Source organism: Chrysemys picta, chromosome 12 (assembly GCF_011386835.1).
Source record: "Chrysemys picta bellii isolate R12L10 chromosome 12, ASM1138683v2, whole genome shotgun sequence".
Classification (NCBI taxonomy): domain Eukaryota; kingdom Metazoa; phylum Chordata; order Testudines; family Emydidae; genus Chrysemys; species Chrysemys picta.
Genome location: NC_088802.1, coordinates 56,640,833 through 56,659,411, shown reverse-complemented (window position 1 = coordinate 56,659,411; position 18,579 = coordinate 56,640,833). Strand labels below are relative to the sequence as shown.

At 63.0% G+C, this 18,579-nt stretch overlaps 1 protein-coding gene across 5 annotated transcripts; it reads right to left on the bottom strand.

Annotated features, from left to right (window-relative positions):
* Positions 1 to 1,011: 1,011 nt before the first annotated feature.
* On the bottom strand, positions 1,012 to 18,009 carry USP36 (ubiquitin specific peptidase 36). 5 transcript variants are annotated; one of them, XM_024104689.3, is made up of 20 exons: positions 17,772 to 17,789; positions 17,244 to 17,338; positions 15,543 to 15,848; positions 14,937 to 15,158; positions 13,470 to 13,580; positions 12,966 to 13,068; positions 11,944 to 12,011; positions 11,396 to 11,466; positions 10,837 to 10,919; positions 10,343 to 10,454; positions 9,878 to 10,018; positions 9,436 to 9,536; positions 8,919 to 9,057; positions 7,001 to 7,642; positions 6,159 to 6,289; positions 4,954 to 5,439; positions 4,385 to 4,593; positions 3,688 to 3,825; positions 3,276 to 3,391; positions 1,012 to 3,031 (listed from the first exon to the last, which is right to left on the bottom strand). In XM_024104689.3, the coding sequence occupies exons 3-20, from the start codon at positions 15,793 to 15,795 to the stop codon at positions 2,900 to 2,902; spliced, it is 3,258 nt and encodes a 1,085-aa protein (XP_023960457.2). In that variant the 5' UTR covers positions 15,796 to 15,848; positions 17,244 to 17,338; positions 17,772 to 17,789; the 3' UTR covers positions 1,012 to 2,899. The 5 variants fall into 5 exon arrangements, with proteins under 5 accessions (XP_023960457.2, XP_023960456.2, XP_023960455.2 ...); XM_024104688.3 differs by lacking the exons at positions 17,244 to 17,338; positions 17,772 to 17,789 and adding an exon at positions 17,863 to 18,009; XM_024104687.3 differs by lacking the exons at positions 17,244 to 17,338; positions 17,772 to 17,789 and adding an exon at positions 17,844 to 17,995.
* Between the last annotated feature and the right edge of the window lie 570 nt (positions 18,010 to 18,579).

Sequence of the window (18,579 nt, the reverse complement as noted above, 5' to 3'; positions counted from 1 at the left end):
AGTTAAGTCTTAACTTAGCTTATGGACTAAGACTCCCAGTTCTTCCTGTTTGTTCCTCATGCCCCTTGTAAGCTGTTTAGCAGTGGGAGTATCTGGTACTGTTTGTACAGGGCCTAGCACTATGGGGCACTACCACAAAAGCATGATTAATAAAGCAGCAATGACACTAGGGTAGCAAGAGCAGCCTGCCCCTGCAAGTAGAAATGCAGACCAAGGAGTGCTCACTCCTCAAAGCACGGCCGTTTGTGCATTGCTGGGGACAGAGGAAAAACTGAGTGAAGAGCAAATGGGTGTGTGGGGGCTAATGAGGCCAGCAGCTGTTTCCAAGAAGGAGGATGGCAAATCCCATACGGACAATTCCTCCCCCCTACCCAATGGGCTGGGGAGGCACCTGCCACTTGGAGACCTTCCGTTTAAGGGCAGCACTGAAGAAGCTGCTGTTTTGTGAAGCCAATAGGCCCCCCCCAATCTCTGAACCGACATGGCCACAGACCTGCTTTACTGCAAGTTACCCCTAGGTGCACAGCGCACCTGGGCAAGGCAGTCTACTAGCTGCTGCTCACAGCCCATTTGGATCCAGAGGTTAAAGGCGATCTACTAAGGCTTTAAAGAGTGGGGCTTTGTGCAGTGTAACACCAACCCCTCCAACAGCCGCTTTCCCTTCTGCACAGCGGGGAGATGCACGGCCCCCAGCCCCACAACAGGGGGCTATTTCCCTGAACTGCAAAGCATTCGCTGGCAGCTGTTCTGGGATCAGAGACACACAGATGCCTTCTGAAGTTAGAACACAATCTCTTTAGCAGAGACAGATCTCCCCAGGCAGATGCATGAATCTGCTACTTCCTAGGCCCTTCTCCACCATCACCCAGGCTGCCCCCTTCCGTGCACTGCTAAAGACGGCCCAACGCCCCACAGCCGAGGCATCAAGCTACTTACAGCAGCCGCATCGCCTGCCACAGGTACGGTCAGGGATGGCTCGTCAGCCGTGACACACGAACGGGACACAGCCAGGACTCAAAACCAGTTACTTTATTGCACCATGATCTTGGCAATAGCTGAGGTTACTGCATTGTCCCCAGCAGGAGGTGCAAAATACAACCCTGTACAGATCAGCTCCGGGTATCTACACACATATACATTGAGATTATGGAACCGTCCATCAGCAAACTGTACAAGATGTCAGAATAATCCCCATGGTAAGAGGGAAATCTCCCCTGGGGGAGGGACAGAGGCTCACGCTGGCCTAAGTTGAAAATTTAAATAAATGCAAATCCTAGCTGTAACGGCCATTAAACAGGCTTTGATAGCTGTACACATTGGAGATAATGAAATGATTCGCAGCCATTAACCCCTTCACCTGGCCTGTCTGGCTGACAGGGGGGTGCAAAGGTTAGTGAGTATTTAGAAGATAATGCAGGACAGCTCCCAGGGGGGAGGGGGGAGAGCAGGGCCCTGCCAGTGGAAGACTTGGAGAACATTCTTTTCCTGGGAATTGCACAGCAGGGAGGTTTGGCCATGGGGCAGCAGTGCAGGGAACACAGTTAAGAGGTACCAGGCAGACATGGACACGCAGCAGCAGATGGGTGGAGGCAGCCTCTCCCCTGAAGCAGCAGTCCCCCAGGAGATCTTCCCACAGCCCCCACCCCGCAGACCCCATCTCATCTGCTCCTGGCCCGGCAGCATCCCCCGCAGAGAGCACTCCTCAGCGAGACGCACCGGCGCATGACCGGGGGAAGTCAAGGCAGGCGTGCTGGGGGCGAGCAGCTCAGGCCAACAGCTGCTCTCTGTGCAGGGATGCACACAGCTGGACCAAGCTGTGGCAGGGGACAGCCCCTTCTCCCACTGTGGTTCTGCTGGGGCCATGTCCCCAGCTAGCCAGGGGGAACCCGGGACAGGAGGCCAAGCGGGACAGGGGTGACGCTCACCCACGAGAACAGCTGATGGGCTGGAGGAGGTCTGTACGAACCCATCACTCCCTCCGCCCAGGGACCCAGGCGGAAGCAGCTCCTGGGGCTGGAGGGGTGGGGAGGAGATCGGCGGTACAGGAGGAGGCATTAACAGAAAACTGCCATAGGCAGCAGCCTCAGAGCCCCTTGAGCAGGGCTCATGTTTGCAAGGCAGGGCAGTGCCAGCTGCCAGCCCCAGCCCAGCAGCCATGTGTGCGCCTCGCTGGGCAGGCCCCGGCGTGGAGCAGCAGCAGAGACCAGGAAGCAGCAGGCCAAAGCGCCATTGAGAGGCAGTTCCAGCCCCACGCTGCAGTCCTGGGGCGAGTGCAGCAGGGGAATGGCTCCCCAGCAGGCAGCGTGCAACAGCAGCAGCATCACAAGGCTCCGGCGAAGGGAGGAGCGTGGCTGGGCACAAGGCAGGCTGCTGGGCAGTGCCAGGAGCGGGGGCCTGGAGGAGTCACCCAGAGGCTGTGGCAATCAGGAGCAGGGTACGCTTTGCATCCCAGCCTTGGCTATGGGACATGCCCTAAGGGGCCCTTCCCCAGCTACCTGCCGGGGGGGGGGAAGGAGGAGGAGGAGAGGAGAGGCATCAGGGTCCCCATGATGCTCCTTGGCACTGGCCATGGTGGTACGAGGGCGACTTAAAGCATGTCAACCAGCCGGGTTGGCTAAACTCCAGCAGCAGCAGCCCCTGCAAGTCTCAACCTTCCCCAACACCCAAGAACCAGCCCCTGTTCCATGGGGCCCCACTCCTCCTGTTCCTGGTCTGCTCCCGCCCTGCACAGGACGCTGAACACCAGCAGTACCAAGGCCAGCCACCCCGGCCTGTCTCCCACCACGGCCCTCGGCCTGGCCCCAGAGACTGCTGGGCAGGGACGAGTCGATGCTAGCACAGCAGGGTCCAGCCACTCTGACCCCGGCCCACGCCGCAAGCTCCCGCTGGGCCCCCCGTCTCAGAGCCGGTAGCTCAGGCTGGCCACCTTGGCTGGGTGAGTCACGGACCAGAAGTTACGCCTGCTCTGCAGTTTCTGGAAGGCGTTGAAGTGTCTCCTCCGTTCCCGCTTGAACTTTTTACTCTTCTTCACCTGAATGAGAGTAGAGCCCACGGCAGAGTGAAGGGAAGGGGCCTCCAGGTCAGACCTGGCGGGGGGCACGCGTGCGCGCACACACACACGCCCCTGCCCTCCCCCCCCCAAGGGAGCATGCCAGGAGAGGAGGCAGAAGCCCAAGGAAGGGATCAGTTCCTGAGACCAAGTCCAATTGTTCACTTCCTCCCCCACCCAGCAATGAGCCATAATGCTCCACTGGCGCCAGCCCTCAGCTCCTCACCTTGCCACTGTCGAAGTCCTCGTCCCAGTCGTCAGTGACTCTCGCGCGCTGGACCCACGCCATGTCCCGAATGGCGTCCTGGCTAATGGCAGAGATCTCACCCTCCCACGTCAGCACTGCAAAGCAGAGTTGCCCATCAGCGACTGCGGGCCACACCAATGCGCAGTGCCAGGCTGCTCGACCCACCAGCCCCTCCTGGCTGAGCTGGGGCCTGTGACCACCTGGACGGCTTTGCTGGCCTCAGTGCAAGATACAACCCCTGCCCCCCCTTCGGCGGCATGGACCAGCCTCCTCCTTCGCAGCGCCAAGCGGGGCCGTACCGTTACCCTGCAGCCTCAGCCCGGTGCACTCTATGCAGGGGGGAGCACTTGTGCACGGCCACCAGGACGGCAGCCTAGTGCGGGGACGTTACCTTGCTTCCCATACGCTTTATCCAAGGAATTCCTGAGCAGCTCCTGCACCACGCTGGCCTCCTCCTTGCTCTGCCATGCTGTCCCAGTGCCCCGCATGGAGCCATCTCGGACCTGGCTGTCCCAGATGCACACCGGCACTGCGGAGACCAGGGAGGGGTGAGCATGCAGTCACAGCTCCCCTCGAGCTACACCGCGGGACCTGTGTCCTGAGACACAGCTTGTTCTGAAGGGGCCATTCCATGGCTGGAGCACTAAGCCAGCCCAGCCAGCATGGGCTCGGCCTGGCCTCCCAGCTGGCAGAGGGGAAATCTTCATCTTACAGGCAGAGCCAGGCTCCCTGGAGATACCCACCCCCCAACTGCCAGGCACAGGGGCAGTAGCCTTCCCCTCCCCGAAGGGGGTCACACATCCAACAGCCCAGGGGGAGGGGCAATGTCATCTCCCCAGTGACGGGCACAGGACACAGCCAACGAGAGCCCGAGCAGCTGAGCCAGCAGTAGGAGTTTCTGGGTGTGATCAGTGGCCTAGAACTGGGGCCTGTGGGGCGGGAGGGATGGGCAGAAGCTGAATGGTTTTTCTGGGGGCAGAGGGAGAGCAGCCCAACCCCCGCCAATCTGCCAAAGGCGCTGCTAAGAGCCAGGCACCGGCTAGGAGAGCACAAGCCCAGCACAGGGGACACCTGTGCAGCAGCAGTACCTGGAGTGCTGGCTCTGGTGTGGAGCCCATTCACAGCCGCCTGCTCAGTGCTGGGCTTGGAAACCGGGCTGCTGGGGCTCTCCCTCCGCTTGCACTTCCGATGCTCGCTCTCGCCATCCTCCACCTCCACACCTTGCTGCTGCTCCGCACTGTGGAGCTCTCCTGCCCCGGGCGCCAGGGTCGCAGCCTCGCCCTTCCTGGAGCAGCTGCTGTGAATTTAGATCCAGGGTCAGACTGGCGGCAGGAGTCGTTACGCAGCAGCCTCACCCCAGGCCCAAGAGAAGAGCCTGCCCAGCGTCTGTGGCCTGCACTGGAGCCATACCTGACCGCTCCAGAGGGTCCAGGAGCCCCTAACGTCAGAGCTCCCACCACGGGCTAGCGGCTGCACACAGGGATCTCCTGCCAGCAGAGCCAAGGGGCAGGGAAGGGGGCAGCTGGCTTCAGTGGGCCAGGACCCGGGCTGGGTTCATTGCAGGGGGCCGGTCCCTAGCCCAGGACAGGGCCCTTACTCCCCATGGGGCGGAGCTGCCAGGCCCACACTCCGCGGCTCCTGCCCCCCGCCCCCTCACCTGCCCAAGGGAGATGTGCCGGGGCCGCGATCTTCCTCCAGCTGCCGCATTCTCTTCCTCCTCCTCTTCCGGGGGGTGATGGGCCCAGTGCCCACGTGGCAGCTGGAGCCTGAGCCTCGGTGCCTGCGCTCCCGCTCCAGGTCCCCACGGCCAAGCCCCTCTCTCTTCCCGCTGCCTGACTTCCTGGCTGCGGCCTCCTCACTCTCACCCTCCTCCAGGTACCGTCTCTTCCGGGGGGGGCTGGCGAGCCCCCCCCTCTCGCCGCTAGCACCTGCTGGGCCCAGGCCCTGGGGGACGCTCTCCACCTCCAGCTGCTGCTTTCGTCGTCTCTTTTTGGAGGAGCCGGGCAGGGCCTGGCTGGCCCCCTTCTCCCTGCCTGGGTGTGAGGGGTGGGTGGGCTGGCTGCTGGCCAGGAGCGGAGAGTTTGGGCTGGGGCTGGAGGCAGGCGTCTGAGGAAGTGGTGATTTGGGAGCAGATGGGAGCACCCTGGGGGGGAAGAGAGAGACGTGGTCACACTGTCCAGGGGCCTGTCCAGAGGGCAGCCCCTCACCCAGTCTCAGCTGTGAGCAGTCACAGAGAGGCCCCTGCCTTGGCAGGCCCGCAGCTCAGCAGGCAGGCGGCAGAGGTGGCTGGTACCCAAGGAGGGAAAAGGCAGTTCGTGGCAGACACGTCAAGCCACGTGAACGTGTATATGTGGGGCACAAGCAGAATGCCAGGGCGGCCGGCCAGCTGCTGACAGCTGACTGAACGTTTCACAGGGCCTGGAGCACCCAGCAAGGCAGGTACAGCACAGCTGCTGCGGCAGGAGGGCCCAGGCCTCCAGGGAGGGGGAGCAGCTGCCACACCTCCAGCACACACAGGATCCCTGTGGCTCTGCCAGAGACGCCTAACAGCCCACAGCCCAGCCACGCATGGCCCCCAGGCACTGACTCCTGCCCAGCCTCTGGGCCCCCGCTTCCCCAGGCTCCTAGACAAGGGGAAGCCCTGCACTGGCTGGGCCCGGCAGAAGTGGGGTTAGAGAGCAGACCCAGCCCTGCAAGTCCGAGGCGCTGCGCTGCCTTGGGGGGGGGGAGGGAAAGCGTTCCCTTGACAGCCACATTGCGGACCAAGGATCCCACTCACCACGGGGGGAGGGAGGCAGGCTCTGGGGACGCTGCCGAACAGCCCTGCCGAGCGAGAGCTGCTGGGGCGTCTGGGCGGCTTACCTGGACTTGCCGAGAGGCCAGGGAGAGGTGGAGGCAGGGTGGGTGGTGCTCGTGGGGGAGGAGTGGTCGGCAAAGGCTGGGCGGGGTGGCGCGTGGCGGTCACTTCCGCTCGCCCTCCGCGGGGTGCTGCCCTGCAGTTATCGACATAAATAAAAACTTGGTGGTCTGAAGAGCGGTTTCCATGAGCCAAGAGGGGAAAACAAAAAGGGGAGCCCAGAGAAGGGGAGGGGGATGGACACAGACAGGGAGGAGCGGGGGATGGGAGAAGAAGAATCAGAAAAGTGTTCTCAGTTAGAAACACAAAGGAAGCGAGGAAGGAAGGAAATTTAAACCAAAATCCTAACCCCAGGCTGCGGGCTGAGTCCCCGCACTGGAACAGAGGCCCGTGGGGAGCCTGGCCCTGCAGAGCGAGGGGTTCCCACATGGTCCCAGCTGCAGCACCAGCTCTGACCAGCCCAGGAGGCAGGATCGGCAGTGGGCCTTGTCGAGGGCTGAGGAGGCCCCCATGGCAGGACAAGGTTATGGCAAGTCACTGGGGACCGACAGTCCACCCAGGAACTGCTCCCTTCCGCTCCTTGCCCAGGGCGAGACCCTGTCACGTGCGGATCCTGTGGGTAAGTGACATTATGCCCTCCAGGCTGCCCAATAAGCCCGAGGCCTTGACAGGCCCACGCCCCAGCAGCAATCCCCCACATGGGCTGGTGGTGAGGGGCTTTCCTGCACCCCCTGAACCCAGAGCAATAGCTCAGCGCTGCCCCATGCTGGGCACTGGGGCCAGACCTCATGCCCACAGGGAGCGGTCGTGACTAGCGTGGCTCTCAAGGGTACCACCCCAGACCCACCTTCTTAGCAGAAAGGGCCAGCTTCTTGGCAGGCGGGGGCGACGTGGTGCTGCTCAGATCCAGGGCGGCACCGGCCAGCAGCAGGGATTTTAATTTCGCCACTTGGGGGTCCTCCGAGCCGGGCGGCTTGACCTCCTGCTCAGCGGATGAGGCTGGGCCGCACTCGGTGTCCTGAGAGGCGCAGAAGCCGTTGGCGCCACTCTTAGCACGCGGGGGTCCCTTGGCCGAGTGTGCTGGGCTGGAAGAGCTGCTGCTGCTGGAGTCCTTCCTCCGCGGCTCAGTGCCCTCCCCGCTGCCCCTGGGCTCCACCAGGGGCTTGGGCGAGGTGGGTGACGGAGACTCCTTGCTCTCCCAGGAGCTCTGCTTGGGGACCTCGGCTTTGGCCCTGCTCGCTTCACTGGCGTCACAGAAGCCCTGGGACACAGCAAGTGGCTTCTTGGGCCTCCTGGCCAGCTCATCGGAGAGCGCAGCTGCCATGTGCATGGCTCTGGCAGCCAGTTTGGGCGAGGGGAACCCAGCGAGGGGCTTGGCCTGAGCGGTCCCATTCTGCAGCTTGGGCCCGGCCCCAAACACACCCCGGGCCACAGGGATCCCGGCCTCCTCCGCTCCCTGGAGCTTCTTCCCGGGCGCCCCGTCTGGTCTCTAGGCAAAGCCAGAGGAGTCAAGTTAGGGGGTGATTCAGGGAGCCACGAACTAAGTCCTGCTCCGGAGCACAGCTGGCTGCCGGATACGGCCAGCCCTAGCCCCCACCCCAGGCGAGGCGGCGTGTTACACCTTGGCACCCAATATTGACCACTGTCATGTAATTAGGATACGTCTTATACAAAGTGTCTTGATCTGCTAGACAGTAATAACGCACATCATCCAACGAGATAGCGCGGTGTGAAGTTATGAAGTTTGGCTATGTATGTGTTACTGAAACATATTGCAAGGTTGAGCACCCCCAAGCAGCCTTTCAGGTACAACAGTGAAAAGGCCAAACAACGTTACTGGCTCATTGAGGAAATGCACGAGCACAGGGATTACCCCAGGAACTGTGTGCGACAGAAACCTCTCAGAGATAGCTCTACACAGGGGGAACTGTTTGACCCACGTCACAGCAAAGGAGCTTTCCAGCAAGTGGGGAGAAGATATAAAAGAAGGAAAAATGAATCATGGGGGGACCTCACTCTCCCTGCAACACCACACCTGGAAACACCTGAGGGACAAAGACTGAACTGTGGGAAGTGATGGTCCGAGGCTATAAGGATCTTTAGCTTGTGTATGAAAATCAGTTTGCGGTTTTTTGTTCATTTACTAAGGTAATCTGCTTTGATCGGTTTGCTATCTCTTATAGGCGCTTAAAATTTACCTTTTGAAGACAAACTTATTTCTTGTTCATAACATAACCCAGTTTCTGCAATTCATATCGGGGGGGGGGGGGAGGAGAAGTTGTGCACATCTCTCTCCACATTGAGGGAGAGGGCACATTTTTATGAGCTTGCGCTGTGCAGATCTTTCTATACAGCTGACTTCAGTCTGTCTGCAGCTGGGTGTGTGTCTGTGTGCGTGTATGTCCGGCAAGAGGCCGGAGAGCCTAATTCAGCAAAACAGGGAGAGGGAATCCAGGCTGGTGGAACAGGGTGGCATCACAGACGGAGGGGTCCAACCTGTCACAGCATGTTCTGGACTGTGCAAGACCCACACTGCCCTGTCACCTGCCAAGACATGTTCCGCTAGCAGCAGCAAGGAACCTCGGAGGAGCATGTGCCGCTCACTCACGTGGCTTCACCCAGGCAGAGGCCACGTCCCAACCACTGAACGTCCCTGCAGCATCCCAGGCCCTATGGCCGCGAGTCAGAGCCCTCTCCCGCTCAGCAGCAGGGGCAGTTGCAGCCCCACGCTTCGGGAGTCTCTGGCACGAGGCCTGGACACGCACCTTGCCAGTCAGCGGCGAGGAGAGCAGCCCGTTGGCTACGGTTTTCTTGATCTGGTCAGAGACGATGCCGGCTCGGCCAGGCAGGGCAGAGGCAGTCTTGGCAATGGGCCCCTCAGGGCTCTTCCTAGAGCTTGGGATTCTGGCCAAGGACAAAGAAATACGTGGAGTCAGAGGAGCCAGGGGGTCGGTGGCCAGGGGACACGCTGAGGAAACAGGTGCCGTGGTGGAGGGGGGCTTGGTGCAGGGCCACCCATCCATCGGGAGCCATCACAGAACCACAGCTAGAGCCCTCAATCCCAACCAAGGCCTGAAGGAGCCCTGGGGACAGGCCAGCTGCCACGGGCCAGCCCAGCTGGAGCTGCTGAACCATCCCTGCTAGGCGCACGTCTCCAGCCCTCCCAAGGCAGCAGCACTTGGGAGCAGCTCCCTGAGCAGGATGCCGGGGGTTCCCTGGGGCCAGAGGGGGCAGCACAAGGGACGGGGCAGAGCTGCCTGACGCCGACGGCGACTCGTGTACCTTAAGTAGAACAGCACGTAGGCCTGCTGGTTGAGGACGACCTTGATGTTGCTGGAGTGGACGAGGGAGTCGTTCATCTGGTACCACTGCCCGTTACTGGCCTGGGGGAGGAGACCCTGCTCAGAATCGGGAAAGACTGGAGCGCCTGGGGGTGCCAGGAATCCCTCCCCTCGCCTCTGCTCTGGCAGGTCTGGGGCAGCCCTCCCCAGCACTGCCTCCCAGAAACCTCTGGCCAGCGCCAGGGCAGAGCAGGGAACCTCCCAGCACCTCGGAGGCAGGACAGAGCCCGGCAGGCTGCCCAGGGCAGCAGCAGGGAGCTGGGATGAGATGGCACCCACCATCCAGCAGGGCCACCCAGCACCACTGTGGGACCCCCAGGGGGCACACTCAGGGCCCCACCCCACTCCCTGCCCAGGAGCGACTCCCCTGGGAGGGGCCTCACCTTCACGTAGCAGTAGTAGTGCCCCGCATGGCAGCTGTACCCCGAATGCACCAGCACCGCATACAAGCCATACATGACGGGGTCGCCATTGCTCTGAGACATGTAGGGGCGAACGTTCAGGAACTCAGGGTACCCCACATCCTGCAAGGAGAGACCGGTATCAGGGAACCTGCCCCTGGGGCTTGCCCAGCTCAGAAGTCAGATCTCCCGTCCCCTTGGCGGGAGGGGGCCGCCAGCATCAGCTACCCGAGACCCATTACAGGAGTTACCCGCCACCTGCATGGCACAGCCACCCCACAAAGTAACAGGGGGCGTGCCCAAAGGGTCGGAGGGCCTCCGGGGGACCGCAGGCCAGGGTTGAAGTGCAGGGGCAGAGCTCTGGTTAGGAGGCTGGGCACTATGCCCTATGCCAGCCACACCCGCTCCAGCCCTGCTCCCCGGGGACGTCCCCGCGCAGACACCCACCTTGGTGATTTTACCTCCGCTGAAGTTGGCGAAGCGCTTGAGGGACAGCGTGAGGACGTTGGAGGCACGGTGGATGGTGAAGCGCTTGGTGGCTGGCACCTTCCTCTTGCATCTGCACAGAAGAGAGGGATGAGCTCACACCGTCACGCCGTTCCTGCCCCCAGCCTCGGCTCCTGTGCCAGCCACCCCGGCAGGGCGCCCAGTGTCAGCACTGCCCCGAGGCAGGGCATCCCTTCGCTCGGCAAGGAGAGGGCTGGGAACCTTCCCAGAGTCAAGGAACAGGAGAAGGGAACTGATGTGCCCGGGGCCCTGCTGCTGCACTTGGTGCTGCCCAGCCAGGCTCCCACCTGATCTGAGCTCAGTCTGGGCTGTTATCAGGAGCCCGGCCCACCCAGGCAGAGTGGAGAGGAGAGAGGCTGTCGTGCCACGCTGCAGAACAGCCTCCAGGAGCTCGCTCCCCCCAGCCAGCAGCCCCCGCGGGGGAGACGACTCACTTGGCACACATGTAGGCGTTCTCCCCGCTCAGCACGTCCGGCCGCACAAACAGCTCTAGCGCTCGCACGATGTTTGCGGCTTGCTGCGAAGACAACGGGGAGTCAGAGGGCGGAGTCCATGCACCCCGAGGCACGGCTGCCCACCAGCACTGGAGCTAGCAGCCACCCTGGGGCACCAGTCTGGGGCCACGGCCAGACAGTGTGAGCCTGTCACCCTGCAGCCACTCGGGCTGACTGCTCCCGGGCACGCAAGGGGCCCACTTGCACAGGCGCTAACTAGCAGTCCAGTGGCAACATGCCCTCCCCCTCCCCCCGGGAGGAGGTTGAGGGGGTCGCCATGGGACTGCACCCAACCAATGGCTCACGGTCAGAATTCAGCACGCCTGGCGCTCCCGGCCCAGAATAGCAGGCAGACTGCACCGCTCCCAGCTGCACCCCTGCACTATTGCTCAATGCTGGGCCGACTTGTCCCGCACGAGCAGCCTCACTGAACGTGGCTCCACCTCTCCCCAGACCTTCATCTGCCTCACCCCCACCCCACCGGCGAGTGCGCCCGTACCCGGATCTCCAAAGCCACGTCCAGGTAGGGGTCGTAGGTATCCGAGACGCTCTTGCACACCGAACACTTGACTGCAAGGGAAGCAGAGAGGAATGATCCAAGCGCACCAGAGGGCGGAACCGAGGAACAGCTGGCACCCAGAGCTGGTACTGCCGCACATCTCCCCTCCCTGGATCTGGGCCCGGGGAGGAAGCCGCAGGACAGCAGAGCCCAGGCTCTCTGCTAACTCCCGCCACACAACCGGAGGCAGCAGCAGCACTGTCTGTGCAAGTGCTGGAAGCAGAGTGGCTGGAGTTGAACCAGGCAGTGCTGCGGACACGTCTGCACCCTCGCTGGGGGTCAGGGAGCACTCAGAGACAGCCCAGCCAGGCAGCTCAGGCACCACACGCCCAGGGACCAGCAGCCTGGGAGAGAGAACGGGTAATATATCCCCACCACAGCACCTCGGGCTGGGGTCCCAAGGGAACCGAATGGCCCCTGAGAGGAAGGGGCCAGGGAGGCTCAGGTCTGTCTAGGCCAGGACAAGGTGCCCCACAACCTGCACTCACCACGGGACCGCAGGTAACCACCAAAGATCTGATGAACCAGAGTTGTAGCCTGAGTCTGACGATCCAACCTACGAGACAAGCAGCTGGTCTCGCACAGTCCCCTCCACTATGCCCCTTTCCCTCTGAGCCAGGCCTCCTGGGCCGCAGCCCCCCAAGCAGGATCCAGCCCTGCTCCAGGCTGGGAGGCCTGGCCACCCATGTAGCAGAGTCTGCTGGATTCAGCAACAGCTCAGACACCTCTGTGGTAGTGCAACATGGCACTGGGGATGCAGGGGCCGCATAGGACAGGCCTACATCACAGCCCTGAGCCACCTGCCCATGGGGCTTCCCCCAAGCATGACGCAGCTCAGCGCACCACCCCACTCCAGGCGGATAGCACGGGGACAGGCACCTCGAGAGACCGGAGGAGCGCAGTGCCCGCTGCCCCTGTCCCAGGACGCCAGCCTTGGAGCCTACAGATACACCTTTCGCTTTTACAGGACGATGAGTGTGCGGTGAAGTCATCTGTGTGGTGCTGGTGAAAACGGCAGGGGAGACTTACCTCCAGGAAGGGAGTGGAACGAATGGTCGGGGGATGGGGGGGGAAGGAGCATGTCAGGGTTAGGGCCGGGATCTCAAACCAGGCCTCAGCTCAGTGAGTGCGCCAGGATTCTCTCGCCACCGACAGGGACTCCACATCCAAACCTGCCCCCGGTGCGCCAGGGGACACCTGCCATGGCCGTGCCCACTGAGCAAGGAAGGAGGCAGTGGCCGGCAGGCTGTGGAGCTGTCGAGGCGCATGGGGAGGGGCAGATTGGATCCTGGTGCTCCAAGGCATGGAGGGGCCGGCACACCAGCACGCTGCTCCCCAGCAGCCAGGTGCAGCTGCACCACCTGCAGCACAACATGCCGCACGTTGCACTGTGCTTGCCCCGGCGGCTCCTGCTCTCTCCGAGCACAGGGACTGGGCTTCCACTGTCTGGCTAAGGGGGCAGCCCAGGGGCAAATGGGTAAATCGGGGGCTCTGCACAGGCACCACTTACTTGGTGTAGCCGTTCAGGCAGGCCTTCTGCATGGCATCGATGGTGTAGCGCAGAAACTCGTGCGCATCCTCCTGGCTGCCAAAGCGGAAGTGCCGAGCGATCTCTGCAGGAGGGGAGAGAAACGAGTCAGCCAGCTGCCTAGCCCTCGGCCCCTGAGCACAGGCCAGGGACAGCGAAAAGATCCCCTCCTTCAAACAGGAATGCTGCCACTTGGGGCCAGACCACCAGTCCAGTTAAGCTAGGCACCTGGCTCTTACTGTCCCCAGGGCTGCAGAGGAAGGGGCACCATGGCCAAGCGCACAGTCATGGGGCTGGGCTAGTGACCCACATGCCCAGTACAGGGCCATGTTGCTTTAGTGAGTCCCTGCAAGGAGACAGCGGGAGATTCGGGCCTTGGGCTCAAGCAGCGAAAGCCTACCAGCGCACTCGTCACCTCTCCCAGCAGTACCAGGCAAAGGGAGGCCCCTCGCTGCCCGGAGCGGAAGGGAGGGCTCGTTTCCTTACTTTTGAGATCTCTGATGAAGGACACCGGCTTGATTGCATTGCCGCTGTTGGCAAAAGCTTGGATCATGTGATTCTGCATAATGCACATCATGCAAAAGCCTCCTTGGTGACCTGCAGCAGGGTGGGGAGGAGAGAAAGGGGGTTAGGCACAGATCTCGCTGCAGGAGCCACGCTGCTCTCTGCAATTCAACCTGCACGGCACCCACTCCTCTTACAGGCAGAGCCCGGGGCGCCATGCCCGAGGCACAGGTTTCCAGCCGGATCTGCAGAGCCAAAGTCCCTGTGGGCAACTGGGCAGCGTTTGAGTGGCCAGCATTCACGATGGAGGCCATTGTACCGAAGGCAGGGGCTGCCAGCCTTCTTCTGCTCTCACCGCAGAGTTAACTCAGGTGACTGGCACATGCACCTAAGCAGTTGTGTTACCCTAGCCTGGGTGCGAGCTGCCACACTGCAAAGCCCCTCTCCCCCCCCCCCCGCCCCAAGACACTGGAGGCCCATGAGCACTCAACTTGCCTTGCATCCTTCCGGCAAAACGAGCCAGTTACCACATAGCTCTCCAGCTCTAGCCGATAGCCCCAGACACCCCAGCTAGCCCAGGTGCAAAGCACTTGGGTCCCAGGTTTGTGTGCCTTCAGAGCCATCAAGACCCCTCCATCCACATTAATAAGTGACCATCACCATGGCATCTCTTCAGATCAGCTGCTTCTCACAGGGTAGAGGCTCATGGCAATGGCCACGTGGGCAGCATGGTCCCTTCCAAATAATCCATACACAGCACCCCCCCCCAAAGCCAGCAGCACAGAGCCTGCACCCTCCCCCCTTCTGCCAGGGCTGCCTGCAGTCACTCCATGGCCCGCAGAGACGGGAACAGGGACTGCTGCTAAGCACTGCTCTCCACAACGCTCCTTGGTCCCTGCTGTTTCTCCCAGACCACCAGTCTCTCCACACTGAGCCTGGCAATGCTGCTGGAACCGAGGAAGAGCCTGGCACCGAGAGGGGATCTTCCCAGAGAGGAGCGGAGGGCAGAACAGCACATGCCAGGAAGAGGGGGAACAGACCGATGGGAAACGACAGGAAGGCGCCCAGAGACCACGGCAGTGGGCACAATACAAGAACATAGATAGGTAAAGCAGAGACAGGTCAGTTATACGCCCCCCACGGGAAGGGCAGTTCAGAGGTTGGGCGGGATGCAGGAAGGGCTCAGTGATGGTGTCTGGCCTGTGTCATGCAGGAGCTCACACCAGGTCCCTTCTGGCCTTGGGGAATTCACACACAAGCCTCCCTCCCCAGTCAGCACTTTCCAGTGTAGGTGCCAGAGGCCACTGCGCAAGGAGATTCACCCGGCAAATGCCTGAGAACCCTCAGCTTCAGCCAGCCTTCTGCTCGCAGCACTAGCCATTGGGCACCGCGGGACACCCAGCAAAGCCCTACCGAGCCCCCGCACCAGCTGGCCCTTCCCCCACTCACAGCTGCGGCTGTGCTCCTTGGACAGCAGGTAGTTTGCCAGCGGCGGCGTGTACGTCAGGCATTGCACAGTGGAGTTCAGGAAGCACGTGTTGCCCAGGTTGTGGAGTCCTGCTCCGACCCTGTACACCCGCTCCCACTTCATGGACAGGCGCTCCATGGGGAAGAGAACTTTCTGGGGAGCTGGGACGCCGTCCCCCGAGCCTCCCAAAGCATGGTCACTCCCTGCAAGAGAGAGAGGAGTCACTGAGAAAGGAGACAGCGCCCTGGTCGACACAGAAAAGTCAGACTGACCTAGGTACGGCTCTCAGGCATGTGAAAACGTGACACCCTGAGTGCCCCCGGCATAGACGGTAGCTAAATCGACAGAAGAATTCTTCCATCGACCTGGCTCCCGCCCCTCGGAAGGGTGGATTAATTCCAGCAATGGAAAAGCCTCTTCCAGCGGTGCAGGAAGCAGCTACACAATGGTGCTACAATGGCAGAGCCGCAGCTAAGTCACTGTAGCCTCTGTAGCGCAGACGAGCCCAGACATTCAAGGGAAGAGATCTCAGCAGATTCAAACACCGGAAAGAGAAGCAGCTCCCAACCCCAGAGCCCTCTACGTACCCTGCTTCCTGATCTGGGCCTCTTCAGAGCTCCTCTGGCGACTGGCATTCCCTGTCTTGGGGTTCAGCAGAACGTACTTGCCCTTCAGGGTCTCCAGCTGGTAGGAGAAGCTCTTGCTAGCCGGCTCAAACTCAATCTTCTGCAGCAGGATCTTCTTGGCAGAAGACGCCAGGAGCTTGCCCAGCTCACCATCGTCAGTGGAGTCCTTCCGGCCTGGCTTGAGAGCCTCTTTCAGCTTGTCCACTATCGGCATGGTGCATCGCTGTGGGGGACCGGGCTCAGCTCACTAACCGGGGAAGCGTCTCTCTGCAGAGGAGAGTTGGAAGGGAGACTGATGGGCTGGGTGGCCAGTCAGGAACTGCCCCAGATCTCACAGCGATCACCAGGCCCAGAGACCTTTCCAGGCACGTGGTTTCGGCAGTGCTGTAACCCTGGCCTGCCCGCCACCCAAAGCAACCCATGAGCTCTCGGCACAGCAGTTAGAGCCACCGTCAGAGACGGTCAGATTGCAGCCCCTGGCAGGGGGAATTAGTTTCATCTCCTGATCAGGGGCAACTGCTAGGCTGGCTATGGGAAGGACCTCCTCAGCCTGCCCCGAAACGGCACATGGGCTCTAGGACTGCAGGGTTTAAATAATCAGGAAGAGTAAGCAGATGTGTCATTTGTCCCATGAGCATCAGAGCACTCGCCACCCTGCTCCCAGACCCCATGTGTCAGAGTCCGCTCCCTTTGTGCCATGAGCCGCCAGGAGCACCCCATCACTCAGACAAGCGATGCAGGGTGCTCCCTCCTCCTCCTCACCCAGGACTAAGCACCCCGCTGGGACAGGCTGCACAAGAGGGAACTGAACTTGTGCTCCTGCAGGGCAGTGCAGAGTCCCCGCCGTGGGGCCCAAGGTCTCCCACCACCTGCCCACCCCCCCTGCTGCGGGGGCCCAAGGTCCCACACCACCTGCCCACCCCCCTGCCGCAGGGCCCATGGTCCCCCTCCACCACCACCACCTGCCCACCCACCCCCACCGCGGGGCCCAAGGTCCCCCACCACCTGCCCACCCCCCTGCCGCGGGGCCCAAGGTCCCAGACCACCAGCACCACCTGCCCACCCACCCCCTGCCATGGGGCCCAAGGTCCCCCACTACCACATGCCCAACCCCACCCCCGCTGCGGGGCCCAAGAACCCCCACCCCTACCACCTGCCGTCCCCCCACCACCTGCCGACCCACCTCCCCCACCACAGGGGGCAAGAACCCCCCCCCCCCCACCAGCCCACCGCGGGGCCCAAGGTTCTCCCACCACCACCACCACCACCCGCCCGCCCACCCACCCCCCGCCGCGGGGCCCAAGGACCCCCCACCACCACCTGCCGCGGGGCCCAAGGACCCCCCACCACCACCTGCCGCGGGGCCCAAGGACCCCCCACCACCACCTGCCGCGGGGCCCAAGGACCCCCCACCACCACCTGCCGCGGGGCCCAAGCCGCCGCCGCCTGTCCCCCCCCGCCGCGGGCCCAAGGCTCCCCCAGCCAGGTGGCTGCTTGGAAAGCATTGGCCATTCCAATCCCAGCCGGCATCGACCCCGAACCCCCCGTCCCCCGGAGCGGCCCCGCGCTCCCAGTCCCAGCCCGGGCTGGCCGGGGCTGGCCGAGCCGCTCCAGGGTCACGCACCGCAGTGCGGTGTCACGCACGGACTCCGCAGCCCTCACCTGGAGAGTCTGGCCCCCGCCAGCCCCCGCGGGGACATCCGGGCTGGCGAGGGGCCGTGGGGGGCAGCCAGGCGGGGCCCGGGGCCCTTCTCCGGCTGGGCGGGGAGCAGAGAAGGCGGGGGAGGATCAGCACCACCGGCGCGGGCGGCGGGAGAGTCGGGTTGTGTTGTGTCCCCCGCCCCGTGCCGCGTGCGGGGGGCGAGCTCAGCGCTGCCTGACAGCCCGGGCCCCCCACGCCGCCCGTGGGCCCCGCATCGAGGGTGCCCGGGGCGACCCCGGCAGTGCGACCGGCGGGCCCGCCTCCAGCCGGGCTGAGAGCCGGAGCCACCGAGCGGCCGCCTCCCTCCCTCGGCCCGGCCCCAACGCGCCGCGCCCCCAGGCCCGGCCGGGGCAGGGACGGGCTTTAACCAGGCTCCCCGGGGCGCCTCCCGAGCCGAGCCGAGCCGAGCCGCGCCGCGCACCCCGCGCCCAGGCCTCCCCGGCAGCCGCCTCCCGGCTCCCGCCCCGGGCCGAGCCTGCCCCGCTCACCCCGGGCTCGGAGCCGGGCCCGGGCCGATCCCACGCTGCCGCCCCCCGGGTCACCCCGCGCGGCCCCGCTACCTGCTCCGGCCTCACACACCATCCGGGCCTCCCCGGCCCGGCCCGGCCGCACACGTGTCTGCGCCTTAAAGGGGAGGCGCCCGCGAACCGCCGACCCAAACCCCCGCTCGCGCACCTCTCCCCCTTAAGGGGCGGGGACAGAGCAGGCCCCGCCCCGTGACGCTAGGGCGTAACCGCCTCCTACGGCGCGTGCCGCCGGCAGCCCCGCCCCTAGCGGGAGAGCCCCAGCGCGTCCCGTGGCAGGGAGTTCCGCAGGCCCCGCCGCCTGGGGCTCTCACGGGGCAGGGACGCGCCCCAGGGCCCAGTCACCCAGTGTAATGAGATCCCTTTGTCACTCTGCGCAGTCTGCTTTAGCACTGTGATGACTAGCACCGGTCCCCGTACAGTCCCCAGGGGACACCCCTAGTTACCGCTCTCCAGCCTGAAAACGGACCATGTATTCTACCCTCCCGTTCCTAGTTTTAACCAGTTACTGATCCATGAGATGATCGTCCCTGTTAGCCCACGACTGCTCACTGTGCTTAAGCGCCGTTGGTGAGGGACCTTGTCACAGGCGTCGTGAAGGTCCAAGCACACGGTGGCCCCTAGATCCCCCTTGTCCACATGCGTGTTGACACCCTCAAAGAATTCTAAGAGCTCAGTGAGGCCCAATTTCCCTTTACCAAAGCCATGTTGACTTTTCCCCAGCATATCGTGTTCATAGATGTGTTTTTTTACTGTAGTTTCACCCAATTTT

Excerpts from the sequence above, each read along its gene's own strand:
- USP36 (XM_024104688.3), bottom strand. The coding sequence starts at position 15,795 with ATGCCGATAGTGGACAAGCTGAAAGAGGCTCTCAAGCCAGGCCGGAAG. Across the intron at positions 15,159-15,542 it reads GGCCCAGATCAGGAAGCAGG|GGAGTGACCATGCTTTGGGA; the intron begins GTACGTAGAGGG and ends TCTCTCTTGCAG. Across the intron at positions 3,032-3,275 it reads AGGACTTCGACAGTGGCAAG|GTGAAGAAGAGTAAAAAGTT; the intron begins GTGAGGAGCTGA and ends ACTCTCATTCAG.